Raw genomic sequence first — 16,246 nt, forward strand, 5'->3', positions numbered from 1 at the left:
TATGTTGATCCTCCCAATCCAAGAGCAAGGGAGATCCTTCCATTTTCTGGTGTCCTCCTCAATTTCTTTCTTCAAAGACTTAAAGTTCTTGTCAAATAGATCTTTCACTTCCTTGGTCAGAGTTACCCCAAGATATTTTATGCTATTTGTGGCTATCGTGAAAGGTGATGCTTCTCTGATTTCCCTATCCAGCTTTTCTTAAATTATCCCATCTACCTTTTGCCTCTGGGCTTTTACATTTCTCTATTTCTGTATACCTTTCTTTACTTCTTACTCTTGCTATGTAGCTGAGTGGTTGGTCGCTGGAGTCCTCCTCTCCTTCTCCTTTTGCTCTTCTCTTCCCATATTTCCCTTCCTATTTATTCACTCTGCCTTCCAACGCCACCCATCCTGTCTCCTGCCTTGCTATTCAGCTTGCTGCTCAGCTCTTTATTAGACCAATCGGGTGTTTCACATGAGGAAAGTAACGCAAGTTCATAGAATTAAACAAATGCAATATAAAAGAATGCAACACATCTTTGCATCATTAAACAAAAGTTCCACAGCATAAACATAGGTAACACATCTTAAAATAATATTCTATAACACTTGTAAACCTGGGATTGGGCAGAAGGATGTCTAGCTTATTCTACTGTCATAGTTTGCAAATGCTCTCCAGTGAGCAAAAGCTAGGGAACAGGGTAGATGTTTGACAAGGAACAAGTCTGTGCCTACTTTCCTGTATCTCTGCTTCCTCCCTAGGTCTGATGCAGAGCTCTGTTAGCCATCAAAAACTTTACATCTTTGCAAGCCATGTATGCAGGTGCTAATCAACATTGAATAGGATTATGCACTAAAAAACCCAATGTAAATTGAAAATAGCCTGAGGAAAAATTGTTTAATGCACCTAACTAACTAAATATAGTTCAAACACACAGAACACTGTAGTGCTTTGCCCTTGTGATTGATACCATGACTGTCTAGGAGGTGAGGCATAAGGTTGCCTTGTGTGGCATCTAGAAAGATCATATTGCTTCTTCTAGCCCTGGGGGAGAAAAATCACAATTGCAATTGAAGTATGGTTTATTTAATTAATTGATTAATTAATTAATTAATTTGGGTTTTGGGTTTTCGAGACAGGGTTTCTCTGCAGCTTTGGAGCCTGTCCTGGAACTCCCTTTGTAGACCAGGCTGGCCTCGAACTCACAGAGATCCGCCTGCCTCTGCCTCCCGAGTGCTGGGGTTAAAGGCGTGCGCCACCACCGCCCAGCTGAAGTATGGTTTATATTGAACATGTATTGATTTGTACCATGGTAGTGCTGAAAAATCGCAAGCCAATGTGCTATAGACCAGCAACCACAAAAAGAACAGAGCAGTCAGAGCTGTGTGCCTTGACATGAGACCCAATCAGTTTTCAGTTACTGTTCTGAAACTTGTTACTAAGGAGACCATTTAGGAACGTTATTTAACTATTTAAAACTTGGTTTGTACACCTGTAAAACATTCTTCAAAATATAAGCTACTTTTTAAATTGTTCTAAGAAGTCAAGAAGATGCTTCGTGCACACCAGTCAGCTCAGCATCATGGTATAATCTGTACTCCAGCAGCTGGAGATATGGATTTAATACTCTAAACTAATACTCAAGTGACAAACGGGGAAAGGTAGGCTCTGTGTACATGTACGTGTGCGTGTGCATGTGCGTGCACGTGTGTGTACATGAGTGTGTGTGTGCATGTGTGTGCATGCATGTATGTGTGCATAAGTGTGTGTGTGCGTGTGTGTGCATGTGTGCGTGCACGTGTGTGCATGTGTGTTTCTATATTGTTCTTGGCTATAAATTTCTCTTGCTCTCTCTCTTCACACCTGTCCCCTAGGTCCCCGGCCAGTTGTGTATCTGCAGCATGCCTTGTTTGCAGACAATGCCTATTGGCTTGAGAACTTTGCCAATGGAAGCCTTGGGTTCCTCTTAGCAGATGCGGGTTATGATGTGTGGATGGGAAACAGTCGGGGAAACACTTGGTCAAGAAGACACAAAACTCTCTCAGCAAATGAAGAGAAATTCTGGGCTTTTAGGTAAACTGTATCTAAGAAAAATCTATGAAAAATTAGAGGGATTTCCCTAAATATAAAGTCATGGCTAATCCATAATATTTGGGGTTACAAAACCCCTATGGTTTTTAATATATCCAAATGAAAAAGCAGAATTAATTCTGCTAGTAGTTTTTGCTAATGTTTTCTCTTATGCAATCCATTTTGAAAAATGATATGCATATTATATTTATTTAAAGAAATGGTAATCATTTAAATACTGCCAGGATAAGGTGTCTTATGCTTGTAATGACAATACTGAGGAGGCAGGAGGATTTCCACGAGTTAGAGGCTCCTGGGTTATATTGTGAATTCTAGTCCAGCTGTAGTTCAGGCCTTGCTAAAACAACATGACTATACTTAAAATAACATATAAATAGACAGCAACTAGGAAAAAAAAGAGACCCAGAGAAGGGAAGGGAAAAAGATTGTATAGTATACTATTTTAGGGAAAACTCCAATGTGACATTTTAAAAATGCTAACAAACAGTTAATAAGAAGTTTTGATACTCTGACAATTTATTTCAGTAGAACTTTTTTCTGTCACTAGAAGACAGGGTTGTCCCTCATAGACTCCCCTTTTAAAGGACCAAGTTAACTTGAATTGTGCTGTTAGAATAGAGAACGTATCATTTTTCGTACCAACCCATAGTCATCAATCCCCAAACAGGGCTGGAGGAGAAAAAGAGAGGAATAAATTGTTAGAGCTACTGCTGTGTGGAGGGACAAAATTTAGGAAAAATTTTGTTTCTCTAATCTTTGGCAGAAAGCATAGAGTTGATTCTCTGTAAGGTACCACAATTCTCTCACACTTGGTTGTATCAATTTATTGGTCCCCTCATGTGTACTTTTTACAAGTTCATGGGATACTGGATTTTACTTAATATGATATGGTCCTTTTTGTTCTCCTCACTGGATGCTAAATGAATATAGAATTTTGGTATTGATATTATAGAATATTGAATATGTATACATATACATGAATTTATGTGTATATATATATAAATACATATGTGTATATATACACAAGTACTAACAATGACATCAGATTAAATACCTACTAACTAACAGGCAAGTCATTTCTTCCATACAATCTAAGCCCCACAGCAGCCCTACACACCAGGGATTCCCTGTTCTTTTTCCAAGGGGACATACTTGCAGTCATAATGTTTAGATAACTTCCCTAATGTTGCTCATCTAGCAAATGGTAGGATCACAAATGACAACAGTGATGGGTATTGAATACCAGTCATCAATACCATAGGGAAATTAGAAGCAAAAAAGAGAATGAAAGCAAGAAAGGGGAGCAAAGAGGAGTGCGAGAAAAGAGAATGCAGAACTTGAGAGAGTGTGCATTACTCCTGCACCCATCCCTGCTAGCAGAAAATAAACAGAAAAACTGCACAAAGAGAAGCAATAGTCTCCATTTAACTGGGTGCGTAATGATACACACCCCGAATACGAAGGTGGCACAGAGCTCCTGTGTGAGAAAGAATCAAGCAAGTGTCTGAGTTTTAAAACTAAAGCTGTATGTATTTATATGTTGTTTCATTATACAGTTTTGATGAAATGGCCAAATATGACCTCCCAGGAATAATAGACTTCATTGTAAAGAAAACAGGCCAGGAGAAGTTGTACTTCATTGGACATTCACTCGGCACTACAATAGGTATGTTTGTTTATAAGGGTTAATGGTGTCACAACACAGTTGGAGCAAAGTAATTGCTTGCTATTTATATTGCTCTTCATTCTCTGTCCTGTGCTGACAATATACCTCCTAAGGACCTGTGAACTTGTAATCCAAGAGTTATGAATATGAAGGGCCCAACCAACCCCATTTGGGGTCATGTCCCGCCCCCTACACACACACAACTGTCATAGTGACATTAGTCTCCAGAAATAGTTCATGTGCAAAACCCAGGGAGGTAATTCTAAAGATAAGGCTTCCAGATGCTTATTTTATGCTGAGAAAGTAAAACTTAAAGCAACAAGACAAACCAGCAAATCAGAAAAACAGAAAAATCCACATCAGGCACATGCGCATCACAACCCAGATATAAGTTAAGCAAGTGAAAAGCAACGGTGCAAGTGTAATTTGAACCTACTTTGTCACGTTTGTTTGTGAATTGAAACACAAAAACTTGCTCTAATAAATCAACTAGATAATTATATATATATGATGCAATATTTACAAAATATCTTTTAGAAAATAAAAATTTATATAACTTATTTTCTATTTTAAATGTAAAATTATGATTTCCTAGACAGTTGGTTCTTTTAGTTGTTTTTTTTTTCTACAGCACTGGGGCTAGAACTCAGTGCCTCAGATATTCTCTGCAAGGACCCTACCACTGAGCCACACACCCAGCCTAAGATTTGCCCAGACACTTTGAAAAGAAATCAATGCTCTTGTTCCAAAGAAAAAATTTAAAAAAATTATATTGACAGAGATTTGAATTTGTTCCTGATCTTCCACTGAAGTTTCCAAGTTTAGGAGACTTAGTCGTGAGAAGCTGTGGCATTTTAGAATGAGCAAAACTGGAAGAAATGGTAAATATCTTAAGATTTCCACGTTATTCAAGTATACCCATTACTGCCATCACTATTAATCCACAGAAGGAGAGGCTGATCAGTTCGTCATGCTGATAGCATTTTCTAAGCCTGGGAGAGGAAAAGTTTTGAGGTTGTTAGGTTGTTTGTTAACCCTGACTCTAGCATCTAAATGTCTGTCCATAAAGGGTAACAACCAAACAACTAACCTCCGTGCATTTCCTAACATCCTCTGAAGGCAAGCTGTCTACCTAGCCCAGTGTCAGTGGCTCAGCTAATTTCCACGACCTCAATAGTGTTAACATTTCAGTAAGTATTTCTATGTGTGTTTGTGAGTGTATTTCCAGCAGAGACACAGCAATGCATCTTGGGAAACTAATCTGCTCAGTGAGATCACTGTGGACCGAAGGGAAACATCTTCCCTTTGGGAAGCTAGAAATGGTGTGGGTGGGGTATGAATATCCAGCAAGACACCCACAACATTAACAATGACAAAAACAAGCAAGCAAGGAATCTTGTTTGTGCACCTGCAAACAACTGCAGAAAGAACTGTTTCATTTGTGTCTGTGAACTGGCTGTTTACTTCTAGAAGTACTGTGACTCATCAAGCATCTTAGAATTTAGGACGACCATCACGCATATGTGCACATACGTGCCATTTCCATAGTTTACCAGATCCTCCTTTACTGGCCAGCTACTACCATTGAAGTGGCTCAGAACAGTATCAGAAAAAATATGGACTTGTGGCTAGCTAGAACTTAAGTTGGATCATCTTGGCAGAACAACTCAGCGAACCTTTCCAATTCCTCTCCAAGATCGGTGCAGTAGGAAGACAAAGCATGACAGAACAGGATCCCACTCAGTCCCATTGATGAAATTTTGCGTGAGTATATCTAATTTTCATGAGATTGTCTTGTCTCCTATTCTCCCAGGGTTTGTAGCCTTTTCTACCATGCCTGAAGTGGCACAAAGAATCAAAATGAATTTTGCCTTGGGTCCTGTGATCTCATTCAAATATCCCACAAGCATTTTTACCAGTTTTTTCCTACTTCCAAAGTCCATAATCAAGGTAGGCTTCTCATTTTGCCAAAATTTTTCTCAGGATCTCACTTCATATCGTAGATCCTTATTATTTTTAAATCTGTATAAAAGAGAGGTTGGAACATTAAGCAAAATCAATAGAAATCAGCGTCCAAGAGAAAGTACCTGAGGGTGTATGTGTTCCCATGTGTGTATGTCTATGTCAATATTCTCTATAGGTACCAATATATAATTTGCTAAATTCAGTGACTTACTGAGAGGCATGGATAGACTTTCAGTTGAGCTGAGTCTAAAACCAATATGATGACTTAGACATTTTTCTGTTCTGTTTAGTTGGGTGGCTCAGTGGGTTCTCAATATCCCATTAGAAGACCTTCTTCAAATTAAGTATGATGGTGAATGTCGAGGTTAGACATTAGAAAACTTTTACTCATATGCATTTTTCCATATAAAAGCTTACTCTATTCTATTAAAACACCTAGATTTAGTACAGCCCTTCAATATCTTAGAGTATTCATTTAAATATTGTTAATTTTTAAGCTGAAAAATAATTGTTCAATTAGCAATTTTGGATTTGTAATTCCATTCCCTCGAGAGTTGTTTTGGTTTTATCTTCTGTTGGTCTCAGTTTCTTTTTGTCATGGCTACAAATAGCATTTCTTGAAGCATAATATTAATAGTTTGTTGATATTGTCTTTTGAGTTTGGAATGATTATAAAAATGAATTTGTACAAAAGTGAAACCAGAAAGTTAGATGATCACAATAATTCTTGCAAAAGAAGATGAGGCCCTGCTCTGGGACAGCTTTGGGATGGAGTTGTGGGCATGAAAGGGAATATTAGTGAGCACAAGGACGCGAGCACATTAGTAACCATGCCTTCCACACATGGAAGATGTTTTCCTATGGTCAAATGACTGGTTACACACCAGTTTCATTGCCTTGTTTACTCTGAGCAGAGGGAATTTAACAATTTCAAAATATGTTGTCATCGGTTAGCTTTGACTACTATCTACATCTGGGCAGGGTTGATTGAATCAATCTGTTTCTTGTCTGTCTGTTCATCTGTCTGCTTACCTTCCTTCCTTCCTTTTTTTCTTCTTCCTTCCTTCATCCCTCCCTCTCTCTCTCTCTCCCTCCCTCCCTCCCTCCCTTTCTCCCTCTCTTTCTCCCATTCTTTCTTTTGTTGATCTTTTGAGACTCCCATTAAATTAATATGGCAGTCTTCCTGTCTCTAACTCCTGGACCACCACACTCAGCTGACTAAACTAGTTTGTTAAGTGAACATCCATCTATAAATATATCAGGTTTGTAAAACACGTTGCTCTTCTTACATACACCAGATGTGAGCCTGATTTTTGTGTCTTCTCTATATGCATTCCCTATTGTCAGAGGTCCTGCCTCTTTAAGACCTAGCTCTCTGACTCCCTCACCACTGATTTTCTGTGCAGTTCCTAGACTACACAGGAGATCTGCCTTAGCTTACATTCACAAGCCCAGGATATTTTCACGTGCTGTCCTTGTGGTATTTGATGCCTAGCACCAAATTCTCTTTGGTATTTTGTTCTCTATTTTTTTTATCATGAAGAATGGTTAGTTTAGGACAGAAATACACAGATAATACATATATGAAAAATATTGATAAGACCCTCGTGTACTTCCTGTTCAGTATAACAGTTTAATAGTTCATCTTAAAATGAAAACCTCATTCATCTTTCTTACCACTGAATGAGAAACTTAGAAATCACTGATTAGTCAGATTACAGGAGAGATCAATCATGGAGAAGGGAACTTGGAGTCAAAGCCTGCTTACTACAATTTATGACCTTCTGTATTTGGTTTATGCCCTTCTGTATTTGTATTATGCCCTTCCCCTAAGTTATTTGTTGTCTACTCTACTATAGAAAATAAATGCAAATGCAAATAGATTCTCAAATTGGTTCATTATTATAACTAAGAAAATATCAAAGAACTTAAGGAGACATCTTAAAAGGATATCCTTTTTTTTTAATTTTCCTAGCATATGTTTGGTACCAAAGGTTTCTTTTTGGAAGATAAGAAGGCAAAGGCATCTTACATCAAAATCTGCAACCAAAAGCTGCTTCGACCATTGTGTAGTGAGTTTATGTCCCTGTGGGCTGGATTCAACAAAAAAAATATGAATATGGTATGTATATTAACTAAGTAATCTTTTGATGCTTGAAAAAATTTTAGCTTTCATTATCTCTTATATTATATAAATGCATAGGTGTTTCAAGCCCTTAAAGGCATATATTTGATATGCATGAAGGATTAGGTATGTCAACAGACCATGAACATGAGGAAAGAGGAAGGAAAGACTCATTCTATTGTCTGTCAAAATTAGGAGACTGAACACTTTCTAATAAGTGTTAAGAATATTTCCACATGCTTGCGAGTAGCTGAGACTAAGGTGGTTTCAGTTTACTTCATTTTGGTAAATTAAACTAAAAATAGAATTCTAGGAAAGGAGAAGTTTGAGTAAGCAGTGCTCTTATTATGTTGGTGTAGCCAGTAACTCAAGATTTGGGATTCAAGGAAAATTAACTATTTAATATGGAAAGTCTAGTACAGAAGGGAAGGAAATTTCTGAAGAAGAAATTAAAGTTCTGTTTTATTAGCAATTAATTTCTCCTGTTACTGAGAATTCAAGAAGAAGGAGTCTAAATTTTCAGAGTGGTTGCACCGCTATCCCTAGTATAGTCTAATGAGAATTTGCCAGTCATTAATTAGAAAGAATACGAGTCAGTTAGAATGAAGCCAGTTCCTAAAGAACTGCTCACCATCTATCTCGTCCCTGTGCTGTTAAAGGCTACAGCCATGAGGAGCCACTGATCAAGGCCTTTTTGTTCAGAAGTCAGAATGCCTAATAGTTTCCCTGAATATGAATCATGACATCTAAGGTACAGGTATCATTATTTGACGCCATCATTTTTGCCTCTATGATCTCCACACAGATTAAAGCAATCTTTGAAAGGATTCCAGCTTTATTCTTGCAGTATGTTTTCTCTCCACAGGAACCTAGCAGGTCAGGATTTTTAGTGTGTTTGTGTATTTGTTTCTACGGTTTTCTGAGACATAGCCTCACGCTGTAGCCTAGATTGGCCTTGAACCCATAATGATCTTCCTGCCTCTGCTTCCTACCCTATCACCCAGTGCTAGGGTTAAAAGTGTGCCCTTTCATATCTACTGAGTTAATATATTTATTTGTAGTTAAAAAATAAAGCCCAAATTAAATGATTTGGCCAGAGTTCTAAAGATGATAACTAACAAAATGTGGTCCTGAACCCCCAGGATCTGTGATGTATCTGTGTCAACCTACACGTCTGCTTAGCACACACCACACCTGTACCTATCTATATACACAGTTCCTGGGCTTGCACGTAACACTTCCCTTGGCTGTTTTACCCTGCACCAAGATTCTGACAGTGCAGATTGTTTCCCTGAGGAAACCCATGCCAGTGTCCCCCTAGGTCTGCTCACAGTCAGATGTTTCACATAGACACATATTCATAGTGATGGTTTGGCTGTCTTTTTCAAAGCACCAGGATTTGTTATGAACTCTTTACTGGTCTCTGTTTCTGAGAGAAATGGTTTATTTCCTTGAATGGCTGTTTTTAACTTCCTAGAGTCGACTGGATGTGTACATGTCACATGCTCCCACGGGAACGTCAATCCAGAACATCCTGCATATAAAACAGGTAACAGCGTTCTCACGGAAAGTCAGCCCATCCTTGTCTCAGTTAATGCCAAAGGTCATACTTCACTCTTGCAACGGGCTTGTCTCTAGAAGCTTAGAAACTGTCTCTGTTTTTGTTCTTGTTACCTCTTCAAATACTGATTTGTCTGGACTTGAGGAGAAAGAGTGTTATGGTAGAGAGCAAGTGTAACACAAATCAATCCCATTTTAAACTAGAGCTGGTAAAATGCGCATTCAGCCTCAGTAAAGGGCACCCTGAAATGAGTTGAAGTTTCCTCCAAGAGAGAAGTGTCCGAGACTTGGCTTTCTAATGGGGCTTACTTTTCTGTGTGTTTCTTCTTCAAACCAGAAAACCCATCTGAGTCTGTCTATTGAACAACATTCTCTGTCTTGATAAGATGTTTTCTTCCTTCTAAGAGCCCAGAGTCCCTTTTCCTCCCCACCTGGTTATTTCTCTAAGCGTCACTGTAGTTCTCATGACTCTTGTCCTGAATCTCCTCTCTAAAACTTCGGTTGCAGCTTTACCGATCTGATGAATTCAGAGCTTATGACTGGGGAAGTGAAGCTGAAAATATGAAGCATTACAACCAGGTGAGCCACTCAGAGCCCTCAGGATAGCTTGCTGAGAAATTGTGATGGGGAATTATTGGAAGAAGAAGAATTCTATATGCTCACTTCTAATATTTATACTGAGACTTTTTAAATTATTAGTCTGCAGAACTTTGTGGTATGTAGACTTTTTAGAAATAAAAGAAGCATACAGAAAGGAGAGAAAGTTGCTTGCATTCCCTCTACCCAGAGGTGTTAGATATATTAATATTTTATTTCAATTTTCTTAGCATGTATATTAGCTTTATATAGCTGTTATTCTTGCTTCTTTATTTCAAATTACATTAAAAAACAACCAATGTCACTGAAAAGTTTTTGAAACAAAAAATTTGAAGGGGGCCTAATAGTGGAAAATATTTCACAAGACTCTTAACTAGTATGCTGGCAAATAAATCCACAGTTCTGATGGAAGCAAACATAGAACTGTAGATTCATTTAGCACTGTGCTTTTAATAAGCCATTAGCCACTCATTTTCTCATGGTTGGGAATGGACTTCTAAATGTGAAATAAACACATTGGTGCTGAATTTTGAATGGGCTTTTTTACAAAAACCCAAGTTCTTATTTCATTTTTTTAAAATATTTATTTATTTATTTATTATGTATACAATATTCTGTCTGTGTGTATGTATGCAGGCCAGAAGAGAGCACCAGACCTCATTACAGATGGTTGTGAGCCACCATGTGGTTGCTGGGAATTGAACTCAGGACCTTTGGAAGAGCAGGCAGTGCTCTTAACCACTGAGCCATCTCTCCAGCCCCCTCTTATTTCATTTTTAAACCTGAGGCCCTCCAGTTTTCCCGGACTATTTTTTGAAAAGGTTGTCCTTTCCCCAGTGCATGACTTTTACATCCATGTAGCTGTATCACTAGCTTCCAGGTATTCTGTCGTGTTCAGTCAGTCCGCATGGCCTTCTTTTATTCTTATCACTCTGTAGTACATTTGAAACCATATATCGCAAACATTTCTTTATCTGCTTAGGATCACTTTGGTTATATATGTCCTTTTTTTTGCTTCCATACAAATTTTATGATATTTTCATCTTTTTTCTATAAAGAAAGTCATTAGATTTTTTTATGTGAGTTACTTTTAATCTGTAAAGTGCTTTTGGTACCAGCCACTCTTTTTGCCTTACCAGACTGCTGTCCTTTATAAAACATAAGCAAACAAACCTTTCTTTGATTCACTGATTCTCTGAAGTCCTCATTCCATTTTTCTGTTTCTTTCAATGTCTTTTCATACGGAAGTGGGAAAAGCTTACTTCCCCTTCCCTTTCTTTCTTGGACTTTGGAAAAATCTATTTGAGTTTTTTTTTTCCTGTTATGTGGCAATCCACGTGTGGCTTTTAATTAGCAAATTTACTTTCTTATTCTCAGATTTTGAAGTTGTTTCTATCAATTTGGAACAATTCCCCCTTTTCCTAGATTTCTGTGCTCCAGTGCTCTGGGTATTTGTTTTTCCTCTTTATCCCTTTTATTAGTTCCTCGTCTTCCTAACCCTCCTAAATGATTGGCATCCTCCTAAGAGTGTTTAGAGGTTCCCCTTATTCTTCTTTGGAGAATTCAGTTATCTCTCTGGAGCTTTAATTTAGAGAGAATCCACACCGTGTGTCCTCAGTTTGGTAGGATCCATCTTCAACTACTCTTTCTCGAGTCAGCCCACAGCTCATACTTGATCTGTCCTAGTACAGGGCTCTGAAAAATGACTCCGCTTTGTCTGAAAGATTATAAAAGATGTGGATTCCTTAGCATGGTGCATTGATGAGTTTATCGCTCCTGGTCTTGGTCTGCACACTGGCCCTTCACAGGGAAGCCTTCCAGCATTCATCTTTGCCTGTTGTTGTCTTTGCTTTTCTATTGCTACAACACCAGGACTCATCAAAAAAAAAAAAAAAAAAAAGAGTTTAGTTTGGAGCTCACAGTTTCAGGGGTTAAGAATATGGTGGGAAGCATGGCAGGAGGCAGGCAGGAATGGCGCTGGAGCAGTAGCTGAGAGCTCCCACCTTGAGAAATAGCCATAAGGCAAAAGGAGACACAGGGCATGGTTTAGTGGACCTTAAAGTCCACTCCCAGCGATACATCTTCTCCAACAAGGCCACCCTTCCCAATCCTTCCCAAACAGTTCCATCAACTGATGACCAATTATTCAAATATATGAGTTTATGGGGGCCATTCTTATTCAAACCACCATACCTGTCAAAACCCAACTTTCTTAAAAGTCTGTATTCAAGTGCCTGGCTAGCTATCTTTTGCACATTTCCTTCCCAAGCTCCCCGAAGGCAGGGACAATTCGTTGTGTGGGAACTTTTCACCCTTCACTCTCTCATTGTCTAAGAGAGTTATGCTCATAGCAGATACTCATTTTGCAGGCTTTCTTTATTTCAAGTTCATTTGCTGCTAATGAAGAGTGTCTTTCATGATTGCTTTTTGTCTCTCTCAGAGTCGCCCTCCCATCTATGACCTGACAGCCATGAAGGTGCCCACTGCCATTTGGGCTGGTGGACATGATGTCCTCATAACACCTCAAGATGTGGCCAGGATACTTCCCCAAGTTACAAATCTACGCTACTTCAAACTCTTTCCAGATTGGAACCATTTTGATTTTGTCTGGGGCCTTGATGCCCCTCAAAGACTGTATAGTAAAATCATAGGTTTGATGAAAGAATATCTCTAAACCCAGATCATTTTCAGTCAAAATGTGCTTCCAAGCCCATGGATGGCTTTAGGAAAAACACTGGTGAATGTTGAGGTTGCCTGCAACATTCCCTTGCTATTGTTGAAGTGTTCCTGAGTCTCAGTACTCCACCTAGGAATGATGACTTGTGCTTCTCAAAGAAATGTCTAACTCTGAAATTCCAGGGTGTTATCTCCTTGATGAAGATCAGAAGCAGACTCTCTTATGAAGACAATATAATCTAGCGAACATTTCTTTGCTAAAGGTATAATTGTGAGACTTGTTAAAAGAGGACTTTCTCAAAAGCTGAGGGTGTACCTTCGGTGGTAGAGTGTTAGCCTAGCATGTACAAAGTCTTGTGTTTGAACCTCATATATATGCTCTCCTCTTTTTCAAAGAATTAAATGTAGGCATGAGAATGTGGCCTAAAGAGAAAAACTTGATCAAGGCAGCCATTGGAGTACACATTATGCGGTTGTGACTTTGTCATACCTGAAGTCAAAATTTGACCGGAAGGCATTATAAACAAAACACAAATCAAATCTTAGCTCACATCAACAAACCCATAAAAGAAAACAGCACTATGGAAAACTATTAAATTTGTGTTTTTCAGATGCCTATTATAATGCTATAAACTGGCAGGTGTGCAGAGACACAAAATTTGGGAAAATGAACTAAAAATGAATTGTTAATTACTAAAACGAATATAAGGCAATGACTAAAACAAGGATAAATTAATAAGGCTAATTGATAACAGAAAGTCTAGTTTAGAACTGAAATGAGTGTAAGAAAAAAGGAGAAAAAAGAAAGAGAGGAAGGCAGGAAGGAAGAAAGGAAGGAAGGGAGAAGGAGAGAAAAAATAGAAAGTTCTTGGGACTAAGGCGATGATGGCTCCATATATAAGAACATTTTCTGTGCAAGCATGGAGTTTGAGTTCAAATGAAAAATTGAGTGTGTTTGTATATGCCTGCAACCCCAGAATTGTGTTGGGGAATAGACAGGAGGATGACTGGGGTTTGCTGGCCTCCAACCTAGCTTCAAGTTCACTGAGAGACCCTGCTTCAAGGGAATAGGTTAGAAAGTAATAGAGTAGGTAGGACACCTGACATTCCTCTGACCTTAATACCTACTCACAGACAACCGCCACTTACACACAAGTGTGTGACACATTTATGCACGACACACAGTCTCTCACATACATAGAAATGTAAATAGATACATGAATAAAATAGCCCTATTTCCATCTCTAAAAGGCTCTGCACCTTGATTCTAGAATTTAGTAGAGAGAAAGAAGTAACATAAAGTTTTATCATCCACTCTTGTATTCCTGGATGGTGTGAACTTGGAAGAGTCCCTTACCTTCTATGAAGATTCAGTTAAGAAAAACTGTTAGCGGTCCTCAAGGAATCATAGAAAAATGATACAGTTTAATTGAACTTAAAATAGGTAAGGCAGAACACTAGTATTTGCATGTAATACCACATTTCTCAGAAGCTGCCTACCTACCATCTAACCACACCAATAAAATATTCATAATTTATCATTATTGTTAACTGCAGTGTTTATAAAATATGATGACTACGTCAAACATTAGAGAATTCAGCTTAAGTGTATAACCTTCAACAGTTTTACATTTTTACTTTTGAAAATAATTTACTAAATGCAATTTCAGGAACTTTACTGAGCTTTTCAAAGAATCCAATATAGTTTTCACACATGCGATACGCCCATTTCATCAAATTACCCCACATTAATGAAATGATTCAACTGTAATAGTAAGTCTAAGAGACCACATGTGTTTGAGAGTGCTTTAAAGGCATATGATTCAGCTAGCAGGCATAGTGAAGTGTGTGGTTGTACAGAATGAGTGGGCTACTAGCCGTTGACAGTGGGGAATCTATACAAGGGTAAAACCAGGGCCCCCTTTGTGCATTCTTAGTCTCATTAATAAAATAATTTAAGAACAGACACAAATGGAAACACCAGGACATTTTATTAGAGTTTAGAAGAAAAACCATAGGGTGGGCCAGTAGTAAAACCTCAACTACTTCCCAGAGGTAAAATGAAGCGAGAAGGGAAAAGCCATGTTACTCAAGCTGGCATGAGAATCATTTGGGAAAAAAGGAAGCTTTAGAGAAAGAATAAGGAAATTCAAACTATTGTTCATGGAGGAGAGAGAGACCAAAGTGCAAAGGAAAGCATGATTTAAAAACAAAGAGAAAAAAGATAAAGATATACTTTTCTGAATAGTTTGGAAAAGCAAACAGGCAGACCTATATGACCTGGTATGACTTCAACCCTTAAATTTCTACTCTAGGGTTGGGGATTCTGGAAAGGAAACGCCCAGTATCTTGTGGAACACCTAATTATTCCTCCCATCTCTTTAGCATGTCTTAAGGTGAGCACACCTCCCTTGCCAAAGTGGTTGAACCAGCTCTACTGGAATGTTAGGTCTTCACCCAAGCTAGAGACCCTATTTTCCTCACCAGGAGGTCTCGCCTCCCCAGATTCCAACAGAGGCACTGAACACGGTTTATAAGAATACAGTAAGACCTCATTATCACAGAAACCTGATTAAAGTTAGGAGAATTCCTATTAAAGCAACACAGTGGAGCAAACTATTGTTAACAACTCAATGGCTTCCAGCGGCAGAGTTCTTTTACATGTTTACAAGTCTGTAAGTGTGTCTGCTTCTGGATAAAATCTCTTGGATTCTGGTTCAAAGTCATAGGGTAGAGTCAAGTCTGTTCTGCATATCTTCTTCCTCGAAGGAACGACTCTTGGGATTATTCTTTTCGTGATATATCCCAGAAGAAAAGAAGGCATAAGCCGCAGTAGCTCACTTAAACCCCTGCTGCCTTCACAGGGCTCATTCAGGTCATATGACCAAGCCTAATCCCATGGAATGGGTAGTTGGCCTCATCTACCACGGAAGACTGCAAATAACAGGGCACAAAAATAATTAAGTAGCCAGGAGTGAGCAATTAAGAAAAAGAATTTATTCAACCACACTCAGGTGCAAAAGATAAAATTACAAGATAGACTACAAATTAAATCTCTCCTGTACTCTGTTTATACGTTTTTTCTTTCCATGACAACAGCTCTTAGCAATGTGTTTTGTACATCTTTCCATGACTGTATCATAAACACCCTTAAAAATTAGGTTATCCACTTAATTTTAATCACCCAATTGTAGCATTCTGTAAATGCTTTACTTTACCTTCATCTTTGGTCACTAAATTTATCCCAACCAGCTCATCATTCAAAGCATCATTGTAACTACCTCAAATTCATTATTAACAGAGATTTAAATGGGTTAGAATCTTTTGTAATTTTACCTAGTGGATAATATAAGAATATTGTGTATGTGTCCATGTAGATGTCATTTGTATATATAATATAAATAAACTATGTAAACATTATTTCTATCTATAGTATAAGTACAATGATGTAGAAATGTTGATTTAAAGAATACATGAACTTTATAATTCAACTTTATATTGTAGTCATAGGGAGACTTTATTGTTTAGTATGAAGTACCCCTTTAATAGAATTTTGTATATTTTTGAATATTTTGTAAAAACTGAC

General features: G+C 38.1%; 1 protein-coding gene across 1 annotated transcript in view; it reads left to right on the forward strand.

Moving 5' to 3' along the window:
- The window catches only part of Lipn (lipase family member N), a 19,979-nt gene extending 6,745 nt beyond the window's left edge, over positions 1-13,234 (forward strand). The window contains exons 4-10 of the mRNA XM_050160841.1: positions 1,855-2,053; positions 3,628-3,737; positions 5,551-5,687; positions 7,678-7,824; positions 9,305-9,376; positions 9,895-9,966; positions 12,425-13,234. Of these exons, the coding sequence (XP_050016798.1) occupies positions 1,855-2,053; positions 3,628-3,737; positions 5,551-5,687; positions 7,678-7,824; positions 9,305-9,376; positions 9,895-9,966; positions 12,425-12,658 (971 nt within the window). The 3' untranslated portion in view covers positions 12,659-13,234. The remainder of the gene's footprint in view (positions 1-1,854; positions 2,054-3,627; positions 3,738-5,550; positions 5,688-7,677; positions 7,825-9,304; positions 9,377-9,894; positions 9,967-12,424) is intronic.
- Positions 13,235-16,246: the final 3,012 nt, after the last annotated feature.

Source organism: Alexandromys fortis, unplaced genomic scaffold, assembly GCF_014885135.2.
Source record: "Alexandromys fortis isolate MF-2015 unplaced genomic scaffold, M_Fortis_MF-2015_v1.1 scaffold_10, whole genome shotgun sequence".
Taxonomy (NCBI): Eukaryota; Metazoa; Chordata; class Mammalia; order Rodentia; family Cricetidae; genus Alexandromys; species Alexandromys fortis.